Here is a 12,559-nt window from a genome sequence, read left to right as displayed (position 1 = left end):
TCATCAAGAGTCTTGACAAAAACTTAGATGCTCTAAATTGTACATAAGATCTTACGTGAAGCTACCCAGAATCAATTACTTCTTGGGCATCCTAGTACAGTGCAGATCAGTCCACAAGCTATCAGACTGGATCCAATAGGCTACCTACCTAGTCATCCAGAATCATTTTATAATGACTGCTTGTTTAGCTGTGTTTGTAATCATAGAATTCAAGATCAGAAGGGACCATTATGATCATCTAGTCTGACCTCCTGCAAGATGCAGGCCACATAAGCCGATCCACCCACTCCTGAACTAATTCTCTCCCTTGACTTTGCTGTTGAATGCTCCAAATCATGATTTAAAGACTTCAAGTAGCAGATAATCCACCAGCAAGCGACCCCTGCCCCATGCTTCGGAGGAAGGTGAAAAACCTCCAGGGCCACTGCCAATCTACTTAGCGCCTTGGGATTTAAATATGTAACTGACAGATTACGATGCTGAACATCATATTTCATAATATCTCATCAACATCCACTGCCCTCTGTAAAGCAGGCTGCTACTTACAACTTGATTACAACTTACAAACAGATGAAAAGCACAAAACAGAGGGCTGAGACACAGAGCCTTTCACCCACACTGGCAATGCAACTTTCCACAAATGGAGAAAGGAACCGACAAGCCCGTGCCTCAATCGAGGGCACCATTTTCCATCCCTTTTCTTCTGCCTTCTCTCTAAGGGCACGGAAATAACGCTCCTGGTCTCTCATACCACCAGGTCCACTTCACTTCCTTTGCTCTGTATTTTCTCTAGTCTAATTCACGGGCAGGGCAAAGAACTAGAGGATTGCAAAAGGGCCAGGCAATACCCACACTGCAAGCACTTCAACCAAGGAAAGATGTTGTCATGCCAGACAGCTGAGGAGTGGAATGTCCTGACACAGGCAGGACAGCGGAGAGGGAAGCTTTCACCTCTTCCATTACAGGCGTGACCTGGGTTGACCAGAATGAAACTGGTCAGTTCCACCCAACAGCTGTTCTGATGCCTACCTAAGGTGAGTTGGTGACCTTGCTGAGCGCTGAGGCCCTCACTGCATAGTTCCCAAAGGTGTCTGCAACATAACTGGCACTAATAGCTCCTTTGTTGGTATTTTCCCAAGACGACAAGAACAGAATAAGATGGGGACACTAGAGTCAGTCTCATGAAAACGTGACCAAGCACACTGGTAGAGGAGACTGTGCTGCAACTGCTCGTGTTAAACTCTGTTTGCCCCCAGAATAAGTTCATTTCTCCAAGGCTGTTGATTTATCATCACCAAGGCAGCATGGAATTCACTTTGCAAACACACTAACTAATTTGCGGGAAGATTCTGACAGTGCTGTAAGTGGTAAGTATCATCCTCAATAGTGGAAAAGCAGGGGAAGTCAAGCAACACATCTTAAAGGAAACAGGATCTTATCGCAGTGAACTCTAACGTACAATATATTACTGATGTCAAGATATTGCAGTGCTCCCAGTCTAGCCTGTCATCAACAGCCTGCCCTACCCACTCGAGTGAAGTGTATAGCAGCTGCAATAGAGATATCCCCCCAGAGCAATTGTATGGAAACAGTGGATCTCTGTCATCTACTCACAAGTCACTCTGAAGTACTGCATCTGCAAATTAATCAAACTAACCACCCCCCTCTTTTTTTTTTTTTTTTTTAAAAAGACTTGTGTTTCCAGAGCTCAACCATTTGCTGATTTAATCTTTACAAAAGCTAGTCTGCTGGCTCTTTCTTTTAACACATTCTAGAGAGAATTTCTAGACAGTTCTTTATCTTGTGGAAGGTACTCAAGTGTGTATTTTTTTGTCCACCTAAGCATTCTCTCCCCCACCTCACAATAGCTAAAAGGAGTTCTCTCACCTGGCCAGCTTTTTCAGCTCATTGTTAATATCATGGTTAAAGGGCTGTTCTTTTTGAGCTCTGACAAGGAAATCCCGAGCTTTTCCATATTCTGTCAGAGAGAGACAAGCCTGTCATTGAAAGAAGGACAAGAATTAGAGAATAAATATCTACTCACAGTAGCTCTTCAGGATTACTTTATGGGAATATATGTTTCAAGTTTTGGAAATAAGCAATTCCTAAACAACTGCTTGGATCCATGAAAAAAAACAGAGCTCTGCAATGTATTTGCAAAGGGCCAGGTTTTCAGACATGAGTATTCAGCATAACTCCCACCAACTATTATGGCAGCTGCGGGCACACCGCACATCTGAAAGCCTGGCCCAGTATTTAACAGATTTTCTGAGCGGCTCATTTTATTCTGTGGCATGTCTTCCCCACAAACTAGCAAGGCTGGGGTTTAGCTTGATGCAACCTCTTAACCCACACACACTCCATGCATCTGAAGTGGGTTTTTTACCCACAAAAGCTTATGCCCAAATAAATCTGTTACTCTTTAAGGTACCACCAGACTCCTTGTTGTTTTTAACCCAACAGAGGAATCTACTTTTGCTCACCTGGCCACACCTGAATAATGCTTTGGCATTTCTCTCGTCAATCTCCAGTGCCTTTTCTCCATATGTCAGAGCTCGGACAGGACGCTCCAGCTTCAGGTAAGTAAATGACAGATTCAAAAACACCAGCAGTTTGGCAGCATCAATCTGGCACTGCTCATCCCCACTGGAAGGCCTGCGACACAGGATCAAGGAGGCCTGGGCAGATGGGTTTTAAAAAAATCAAAAAAACAAATAATGCATGGTGCATATGTTTGTGGAAAACTGAGGACTTTATCTGACCACTGATCTAAAGAGAGACAGGAACTTAACCACCTTTGAAACATGTTGTAGTAAGAGGAGGCCCTAAGATATAAACCTTGGTATCAGAGGCCTGGTATGAGGCCTAAACTAAAGTAATGGTCAAGACTTTGCTAACATAAAGCAAAGTGAAGCTGTGAGCCAGAGGCAGGCCCTGCTCACAGAAGCTGGCAAGGGCCGGTGCTGCAAGAAGATACCTAAAAGGTACTGAACATTCACATACTTGCACATTCCACACAGATAACAAAAAACAGGCTGGCCCATCCCAATGACAGGGCCAAAAGTGTAATATGATGGATAGAGTTGTTTTGATCGAACCAACATGTACAAGGTAGAAGGCGGCACCTAAATACGTAGAGAGGTTGAACCTTGCTGCGTAGAGGGGTGGCCCCTCAATACATCAGGTGTGATGTGTAACTTGTTTGTATCTGGGTATAAGAATGCATCCCTGGGGCAGTGTCTTTGTCCGGCCTAGGGGGCAGTGGAAAGTCCCGCCACTGACTGAGCCGGGTCCATTGCCAAGAGGCACTTTCTTGTAGTATGCCCGGTAGACTAAGTAATCTACGGGGAACTGCCATTGTGTCCGAGGTCGCAATAAACCTAGTCGACGTGACTTTGCATCTTACTGGACTCTGTGGTTATTGGGGGTTCTCGTTGGGTCTGCTATGTCAGCTATCTGCGCAGAGCTGGGACAGCACACAGAGGGAACACACGCACGCAGCCAAGTGATATCAACATTGGAGAGAGCAGAGCACCACACCGGTACCACTCTGACAACACATGTTTCAGATAAAAAGCAAAAAAATAGACTGGCATTTGTAGGCTGCATCCTGAACATGACCAGTCAGCTCAGTCATTGGCAGTTGTGGCACAGCACACCTCTTCTGCTCCTTGCGGACTGAGATTAGACCAGGGACCTTGTTTCTGTTTTGATTTTGAAGTGCCTAGCGCACTGTGAATGCTACACAGGTTGCGCAGCGTTTGTTTGGAATTGCTGTTTTTTCTAATATATACACTGCAGAAAGGAAAATCTCACAAATTTTAGAAGTGTGGGTGGAGGAGGAAACCATCCACAGAAATTTCACTTAAGTACATCCCCGCACAGGCAAAAGTGGTGGTAAAGAAAGTATCCTCAAAACAGGAACAAAATTTCTGTAAGACACAAACACTCATGTCCTAGCTAAAAAGACTAGGAGTGCATCTTGTGGCATTAGAAACAAAAAGATAAAGCCTCCCAGCAACAGGTGATGGGGTAACATTTCCTTGTTGAGAGACTAAGAGTAAAATTTTCAAAAGCATTTCAGTGATTTAGAGGGATTAGACTTTTAATAAATCTTGGCATTCTGAGTGCCTAAGTCACTTCTGAAAATGTTATCTCGGCTCCCTCATTGCCTAAGGCCATGCTCTAGGGACAGGCTCTCCTCTTTCTGCTGAAAGCTCTGCTGGAAGAGTCCAGCTACGTGACTGTCGCAATTGAAGGAAATATGTTCAAAGCCATTTCTAGAACTTGAGATGTATTCCAAGTACACCAACCCATCTGTACATTTCCTTGCCTGCACTAAATGGGACCAGCAAGGTGTAAATGTGGGGGAAGCAGGTTCACATACTAGTACCAACCTGTATTTCCTTTCATTGCTGCTCAGCACACACCTTGGCAGAGCATACAAAGACAGCTGCTTAATACGGTCCTTAAATTATCAACTTCTAACAGAATTTAAAACTGTAGCTTAATTGTGTTTCCCAGGTGTATTATGCTAGAGGGTAATTCTTCTCTAAACTGTTTTCCACTTTGTGCTTCCAGCTAATGCTTAGTTGTCAATTACTATCCTCTAGAGACTGCATAACCCTGTCATCCTGATTTTATTACCCGCTTGTATCTCTCTCTGGCATCCATGAAGCGCTTCTGGCGGAAGAGGTAATTGCCAAACTCCCTCTCTGTGTTTGCCACTTTCAACATCTTCTGTAGTGGGAACGTATCCTGCTGCTCCTGTGTACAGAAGCCAAAATTCAGCTGATTAGTAGACACAAAATAGGAATGCTGAGACAAGTACCTATTGCACTTCCAAGTGGTCAGACAAGGGAGTAACATTCCAAAGTCTAACACATAGAGTTGGTATGTGAACGGCTGCACAAAGGACACAGGAGGACTGGAGCGACAAAGGCCTATCTTTAGGAGCGGAAGCCATCCTCATAAAGGTCAACTCAGGAGCAAAGAAGATACCCTCCCCAACCTAACAAACATTGATAAGAATTTCCTACGTGGGCTGCCAGTTACATCCTTGAGCTGTTCTACATAAATTCAGTTTCACTAGAGGGAGCTACTCTCCAAGGTTCTTGCAGGACTCATTAGAAACAACGAAATCCCACGCTGACTGGCTTCTCCCCTGGGTTACACTCGGAGTTATGGTACGAACAGGCAAACATGTTTATTTGAAAACATGCAAAGCAGTTTTAAGAACTACAGCTTCAGTTTGTTTTAATGCTTCTCCCAAGAATCTCTTTTCTTTAATTTACACTTTGAAATGTTCTTGACACAGGCTGGGAAGGAGGGAAGTTTCCACTGCGAGGGAAAATCGGGAAGATTTTAGGGCCAAACCTTCAACTAGTTGTAAACAGATGTAGCCCCACTGACTTCACTGGGCTGGAACAGCACTTTTTAAGTCACATTAAGCATCTCTGCTGCTTTATTTTCTTTGCCAGCTACACGGCCTGGAACATGGGGCACTGCAAGGGTGAGATACGGACAGCGTGGTGCAAGCATAACTGTGCTGGCGTTTTACAAGTATGTAGGTAGAGGCATGAACAAGGACATCGAGCCCGTTCACACAAATGTACTACAGGTGCTATTTGCTGGAAGCTATTTTGAACAAGAGTATCTGACATCATCCTAATACTGCAGCAACCGGCATACGTAACAGGGAAGACAGTAAAGAACAAAGACTTAAAATTCGGTGTTTATGGCTCAAAGCTACTTGTGTAACTAACTCACAGGAGTCAAATCAAAGAATCTGTCACACTCAGCCGAGTCTAGAAAGTCCAGAAGCTCCATCTCAAACAAGACTGTGGCATTAGGGGGAATCAAAGGAGGACAGCCCAATGCCCCATAGGCATAACTTGGTGTGTAGAGAAATCTTGCCAACTCTCCCTTCTTCATGGTCAGCAGGCCAACCTCCATGCCCTGAAGTGTAATCTCTGGCAAAACAAGAAGTGGAACTTTTAAGAAGTGGGTCTCAAAAACCTTAACCTGAAAGACCGATGTCTCTTAAAACCTGGTTTGCAACCTTTAGCTTTTTCAATTTTCAGCATTTATGACTGCCAATTCTTAACAAGCAATGGCAATTTTATACACATCCAGCAGTACAGCATGCACCATGGATCACAAAAATGAACCACCCATATTCCGGTAGCCTGGCAGATGCCGGTATTCAGTCTCAATGGTGATAAATAAAGTAATGCACATCAGAAAACATAATCCCAACTATACATATAAAATGATGGCATCTAAATTAGCTGTTACCACTCAAGAGAGAGATCTTGGAGTCATTGTGGATAGTTCTCTGAAAACATCCACTCAATGTGCAGCGGCAGTCAAAAAAGCAAACAATGTTGGGAATCATTAAGAAAGGGGTAGATAATAAGACAGAAAAATCACATTTCCTCTATATAAATCAGTGGTACGCCCATATCTTGAATACTGCATGCAGATGTGGTCACCTCATCTCAAAAAAGATATATTGGAATTGGAAAAGGTTCAGAAAAGGGCAACAAAAATTATTAGGGGTTTGGGAACGGCTTCCATATGAGGAGCAATTAATAAGACAGACTTTTCAGCTTGGAAAAGAGATGACTAAGGGAGGATATGATAGAGGTCTATAAAATCATGACTGGAGTGGAGAAAGTAAATCAGGAAGTGTTATTTACTCCTTCTCACAATACAAGAACTAGGGGTCACCAAATGAAATTAACAGGCAGCAGGTTTAAAACAAACAAAAGGAAGTATTTTTTCACACAACAGAGTCAGCCTGTGGAACCCCTTGCCAGAGGATGTTGTGAAGGAAAAGATTCTAACAGGGTTCAAAAAAGAACTAGATAAGTTCATGGAGGATCGGTGCATCAATGGCTATTAGCCAGGATGGGCAAGAATGGTGTCCCTAGCCTCTGTTTGCCAGAAGCTGGGAATGAGTGACAGGGGATGGATCACTTGATGATCACCTGTTCTGTTCGTTCCCTCTGGAGCACCTGGCATTGGCTGCTGTCAGCAGCCAGGATATTGGGATAGATGGACCCTGGGTCTGACCCAATATGGCCGTTCTTATGTTCTCTGCCTCCAGCTTTGGAATGAAGGAGTGTTTAAAATATTGCATAAGCTGCAAGGCTCATGTGTTAAAGTGGATACTTGCTTTGATTGCTTGAGGCACAAAATACAGCCAAATTCTACAACTCGCAGGTAGTTTACACTGTCCCTTCTGGATCCATAGCCAGGAGGGGAAAACAGCTCTCAGTCATCCCTGGAAGCAGGAGGCAAAGGCACAGTGGTAGCTTGTAATCCCAACCCTTAGAACATATGACATTATGAAAGCACACAACCTATACCAGGCTTTAAGGTATTAACACAGCCAGAGCCAGAGCGCTGCAGAAGGGGCAGGGTCCTTACAACCTTGTACCTTCAGTACTAGTTCTTCTGTCTGGATTTACCTTCTCCAAGTTTCATCAGCCGAGGATTCCTCCTGTACCAGTTTGTGTCAAAGGGCTTATCCATGTATTCCAGGTACCCAGAATATTTCACTGCAAGAGTTCCAATACAAAGGGAGAAGGGCAGGAGATGTTAGAAAACTTCAGTTACAAAATATTCAAGAAAACTGTCACTTCTTCGGTGATACAACTGCTAACCACTCACACTCGGTGCAGCTCTTTTGTTCTGCTTTTCCATGGGCTGCCAAACAGCAGAGGGAGCACAGACTACTCACTCCAGGATCTCCCTGCCATCAAATTAGTACAGTGTCAATTTTACTCAACACTGCCTACAACTTTTTACAACACAACTCTGTCTACCAGTTTGTCATTTTCTATCTAGCAAACGTGTGTGTGAATTTAGTACTGGGAAAAGATGGGCAGATGGAAAGCTCTAGAAACAAAAATCCTTGGTCTATTGGCAGAATAGATACAGCACATACAGCAACAGCTGACACAAAGGAACCAACTCTCAGGGGTGGGCCCCTTACTCAGAGCTCTGCCGAGATTGTCTGCTGGGAACGCTAATACATACCACAAAGACCATCACCACAATTAGCATAGGACTAAAGCCAATCTCATGTCTGGTCTCCCATGTTTAAGAGACATGAACTCAAACTGGAACAAGTGCAGAGAAGGGCTACTGGGATGACCAGAGGAATGGAAAACCTACCTTACAAGAGGAGACTCAAAGAGCTTGGCTTGTTTAGCCTATCCAAACTAAGGCTGAGGAAAGATATGATTGCTCTCTATAAATACATCAGAGAGATAAATACCAGGGAGGGAGAGGAGTTAAGCACAGCACCAGTGGGGACACAAGAACAAAGCACAGGACTTGGTGCTGATCGGGGAGTTCAACTACTCAGACATCTGCTGGGAAAAAAATACAGCAGTGCACAGATTATTGGAATGCACTGGAGTCCATTTTTTATTTAGGAAGGCGGAGAAAGCTACTAGGGGAGAGGCTGTTCTAGATTTGACTTTGACAAATGTGGGGGAACTAGTTGAGAATTTGAAAGTGGAAGGCAGCTTAAGTGAAAGTAATTATGAAATGATAGAGTTCATGATTCTAAGGAACAGTAGAAGGGAAAACAGCAGAAAATAATGGATTTCAAGAAGGCTGACTAGCAAACTCAGGAAGTTCGTAGGTAAGATCCCATGGGAAGCAAGTCTAAGGAGAAAAGCAGTTGGAGAGAGTTGGCAGTTTTTCAAAGAGATGTTAAGGACACAAGAGCAAACTATCCCACTGCATAGGAAAAATAGAAAGTATGGCAAGAGCCTACCCTGCCTTAACCAGGTGATCTGAAACTCAAAAAAAGAGTCCTGCACCAGCACTGGTAGCTACTTCACTCGTGGAGGTGGGGTTTTTATAGCACTGGGAGCGCCATGACTACACAGCCACATTAAAGCGCTGCCGTGAAGACATGCCCTTGGTTTAATAAACGTATGGAGGGGATGGTCTGATGGGACTGCCTACAATGGCACACAGCTGATTTGTGACTGCTAGTAGCAAATATCTCCAATGTCCGGTGATGCGACACTGGATGGGGAGGGCTCTGAGTTACTCCAGAGAATTCTCTCCCAGGTGTCTGGCTGGTGGGTCTCGCCCACATGCTCAGGGTCTAACTGATCACCATATTTGGGGTCTGGAAGGAATTTTCCCATGGGTCAGATTGGCAGAGACCCAGGGAGGATTTTGCCTTCCTCTGCAGCCTGGGGTACAGCTCACTTGCAGGTTTAAACTAGTGCCAATGGTGGGTTCTCTGTAACCTGAAGTCTTTGTCTGAGTCACTGAAGTCCTCAAATCATGACTAGAGTTTAGGGGTCTATTACAGGGGCGGGTGCAGGGCCGGTGCAACCATTTAGGCGACCTAGGCGGTCGCCTAGGACACTAGGATTTGGGGGGCACCATTTTCTTTGGCAGCCTAAGCTGACTGGCGCCGCAAGCCTGGGAGGCAGGAGAAGTGAAGCAGCGACAGCATGCTCGGGGTGCTCATGCGCAGAGCAGGGGGGAGGGGGGAGTGCCTCAGGGCAGAGGGTGGGGGATGGGGAGCTGCCGCGGGGGGTCACCTCAGGGCAGAGGGGGGAGCTGCCACGGAGGGGAGGGCACTTCAGGGCGGAGAGGGGGAGCTGCCGCGGGGGTGGGGGGGCACCTCAGGGCAGGGGCTCGGGGATGGCGCAAGGTGGAAGTTTCGCCTAGGGTACGAAACATCCTTGCACCGGCCCTGGGCGGGTGGGTGAGGTTCTGTGGCCTGCGATGTGCACAAGGTCAGACCTGATGATCAGGGTGGTCCCCTCTGGTTTTCAATCTACGAGTCATGTCACAAAAGGCAAACCACCACCAAACTGAATCAGCTTTCAGCCAATACTGACCTAGGCTCAATCTACTGGTGAAATGCTTCCTGCGTTCTTAAAAATCAACATCTCTTCATTTCATCTACTGTACACCGCATTTTGATGACAGCACTTGGAACAGAATTTGTTAACTTGTAACTCCCTCTGATTGTCAGCTTCTGGGACAGCAAACAAAGATACTATAAAGGTATGTTAGTGTGTTTACGATGCCAAGAAAGAAAAGCTCTACAAGCCACTGCAACACTAGAAGATACTCTGCAGCCAATAAACATTTCAGCTTTCAGTCAAATTTGAGCCTAAACTCTTCCACAATGTACGTTATAAAGAGCAGTCACCTCATGTTCACAAGTGTTGTACTTCTGGACAGCCACAAATAGTCACCAAAAGTACAGATCCTGCAATGAGAGTGAGACCAACTTGTGCAGATCTCATTACAGGGCTGGGATCAGCTGACTGAACATGAACCCAATTGAAACCTACAGCTTTCACAAAAGAGGTGAGACTCCTTTTACAGATTTCCTTAAGCAATACAATCCATATTTTACTGAGACTGATTTTTTTTTTTGAAGTAAGCAGCTTAAGAACAGCCTAAACCAGCAATCCTGAACAAGACATTCTTAAATAAAAATCAAGCACATATGGCAGGGCATATTGCTCTCGATAGCAAATTACAGTTAAAGCTCTTTTTTGTAACATCTTTGGCATCTCCTGGGAGTCTGCGATAAAACTGAATTCAGACTGGTATATTGTAAGTGTTCAGAGACACGAAGGGGCCGAGAGAATCCTAGAACAAACCTGATGCGTCACCAACTACCTCCATTTATTCACGTGTGGCAAAGCAGCACAGTTACCGAGGGCTAAGACAAGATTTCTCAACCCCACGGGCTGCAACCCAAACTTGGATCACCAGAACATTTCAAAGAGTCATGTGGCAACTCTTGCGGCTTTGGTCTCCTGGAGCTGCTCAGCTCCCCGCTCTGGGCATTGCGAACTCTGGGGTTGCAGTGCCACTCTGGTTTGATCCAGATGCCCTTCCATCATAATAGGAGATTGGCTGGGACAAGTCTGAGTGACACTACAACCCCATGTACCAGGTGGCAACACCACTCTCACAAACGCGGCCTAGCCAGCCAGGGCCACGCCTGAGTGGCACTGCAACCCTGGAGGTTGCAACGTCCAAAGCAGGGAGCCGAACCCGGCCAGCCCTGTGGGACCAGAGCTGCAGGAGCCACCACTGCAGGATGAATGTGGGGTGGGCTCTGGAACCCGCCCCCAGGGCTTCCCCTTGGGGCAGGATCCAACACCCCCCACCAGCCTATTTACTGGATTGCGACAGGCCAGCAACAATTACAAATGGGTCCTGAGCCCAAAAAGGCTGAGAACCAGTGGTCTACAACAGTGGTTTTCAACCTTTTTTCCATTTGTGGATCCCTAAAAATTTTCAAATGGAGGTGCAGACCGCTTTGGGAATCTTAGGCACAGCCTGCAGACCTGGGGTCTGTACACCACAGGCTGAAAACCACTGGCCTAGAATACCAGCCACTAAGCAAACGTCAAAATTGTAAAGTGGATGTGGGCAGAAACATTCACTTAGTATAAAAACAAAAACACACCCAGACATGCTCTTTGGTAGATAATCCCAGCAAAAGGCCTCCAACACTTGAGAGCGGTTTTACCTAACACAGAAGCATCCTGGGGCACAACTTCTCCAGCGCCGGCACGGATAACCTCCTTTAACACCCCTCTGTCACCAGTAACATCCTGCATGCGTTGGCCCAGCCGCTGGTAAGGAGACTACGAATGGTGGAAAAAGAACGAGGCCACTTAGCCATCAGATTTTAACAAGGCACGTCTACGTTATTACATGAAGATGTCGCAGCTGTAATTAGAGGGTTTCCGCTCAGAAGCGCTGCGCTGAAATACTGCGGGATCGGCACAATCCTGCCTCAAAGCTGTACTGCCACAGGCCCATCGCAGGCTCCAGGTCAGGCGCAGGGGTTACACAGCTGGGAGGCTCTCGGATTTCACACCCCAACGAACTTTACTCGCTGCCTAAAATCTATGGCAAAGCCCAGCTCGTGGCAGCCTGGCGCAGGGTGGGTGATGCCCGGAGCGGAACCCGCAGCATGAAAGACACTCCCCCCTCCCCCACCCGGGGGCTCTGCCCCGCACGGGGGCGGCCGGATACGCCCGCCAGGCTGCCGACACCTGCAGCGGGTCCGGGCCGGGCACCGCCCGGGGGCGCCGCGGGTACTAACGGGCTTGGCCCGCCAGCCGGCGGGGTGCGGCCCGCGCGGGAAGCCGGGGAAGGAAACAGGCGGGGCCCTGGCTGGCTCGCAGCCGGGCCGGATCTGAACCGCCCCCCGGCGCGCACAGCCCGGCCCGGGGCGCGGGGAACCGGCGTCACTCCGGATCCCGCCTCACCGCGCCGCCCCCGGCCCGCGCCTGCAGCCCGTTGAGCGGCTCCCGCGGCCACCCGCGGCCGCGCCCCGCCATCTCAGACCGCCCGTCTCGCGCCAGCCAATCGCGCTCCGAGAACCCTGCCCCGCCCAAGCACGTGGCGGCTCTTCTGCGCCTCAGGCCGCCCAGGCTCCCCAGCAGCCAATCAAAGCTCGGCGCATCACCAATCTCAACCAATCACACAGACGAAGCGTTGAGACGTGACCGCCCCACCCATGTACCGCCCGCCGGTG

General features: G+C 47.2%; 1 protein-coding gene across 8 annotated transcripts in view; it reads right to left on the bottom strand.

Annotated features, from left to right (window-relative positions):
* Positions 1-12,405, bottom strand: part of FKBP6 (FKBP prolyl isomerase family member 6 (inactive)) — a 66,144-nt gene extending 53,739 nt beyond the window's left edge. For 7 of the 8 annotated variants that reach the window (XM_044993298.1, XM_044993303.1, XM_044993302.1 and 4 more), the window contains exons 1-7: positions 12,291-12,405; positions 11,543-11,660; positions 7,476-7,565; positions 5,770-5,972; positions 4,648-4,767; positions 2,484-2,678; positions 1,888-1,997 (exon numbers count right to left, since the gene is read on the bottom strand). In XM_044993298.1, the coding sequence (XP_044849233.1) occupies positions 1,888-1,997; positions 2,484-2,678; positions 4,648-4,767; positions 5,770-5,972; positions 7,476-7,565; positions 11,543-11,660; positions 12,291-12,362 (908 nt within the window). In that variant the 5' untranslated portion in view covers positions 12,363-12,405. Of the gene's footprint in view, positions 1-1,887; positions 1,998-2,483; positions 2,679-4,647; positions 4,768-5,769; positions 5,973-7,475; positions 7,566-11,542; positions 11,661-12,124; positions 12,143-12,290 lie in introns of those variants that run through there. The other variant, XM_044993305.1, reaches the window with a different exon arrangement.
* Positions 12,406-12,559: the final 154 nt, after the last annotated feature.

The sequence above is a fragment of the Mauremys mutica genome, chromosome 19, assembly GCF_020497125.1.
Source record: "Mauremys mutica isolate MM-2020 ecotype Southern chromosome 19, ASM2049712v1, whole genome shotgun sequence".
Taxonomy (NCBI): Eukaryota; Metazoa; Chordata; order Testudines; family Geoemydidae; genus Mauremys; species Mauremys mutica.
The sequence above is the reverse complement of the archived record's forward strand: the minus strand, read 5'-3'. Positions and strand labels throughout refer to the sequence as shown.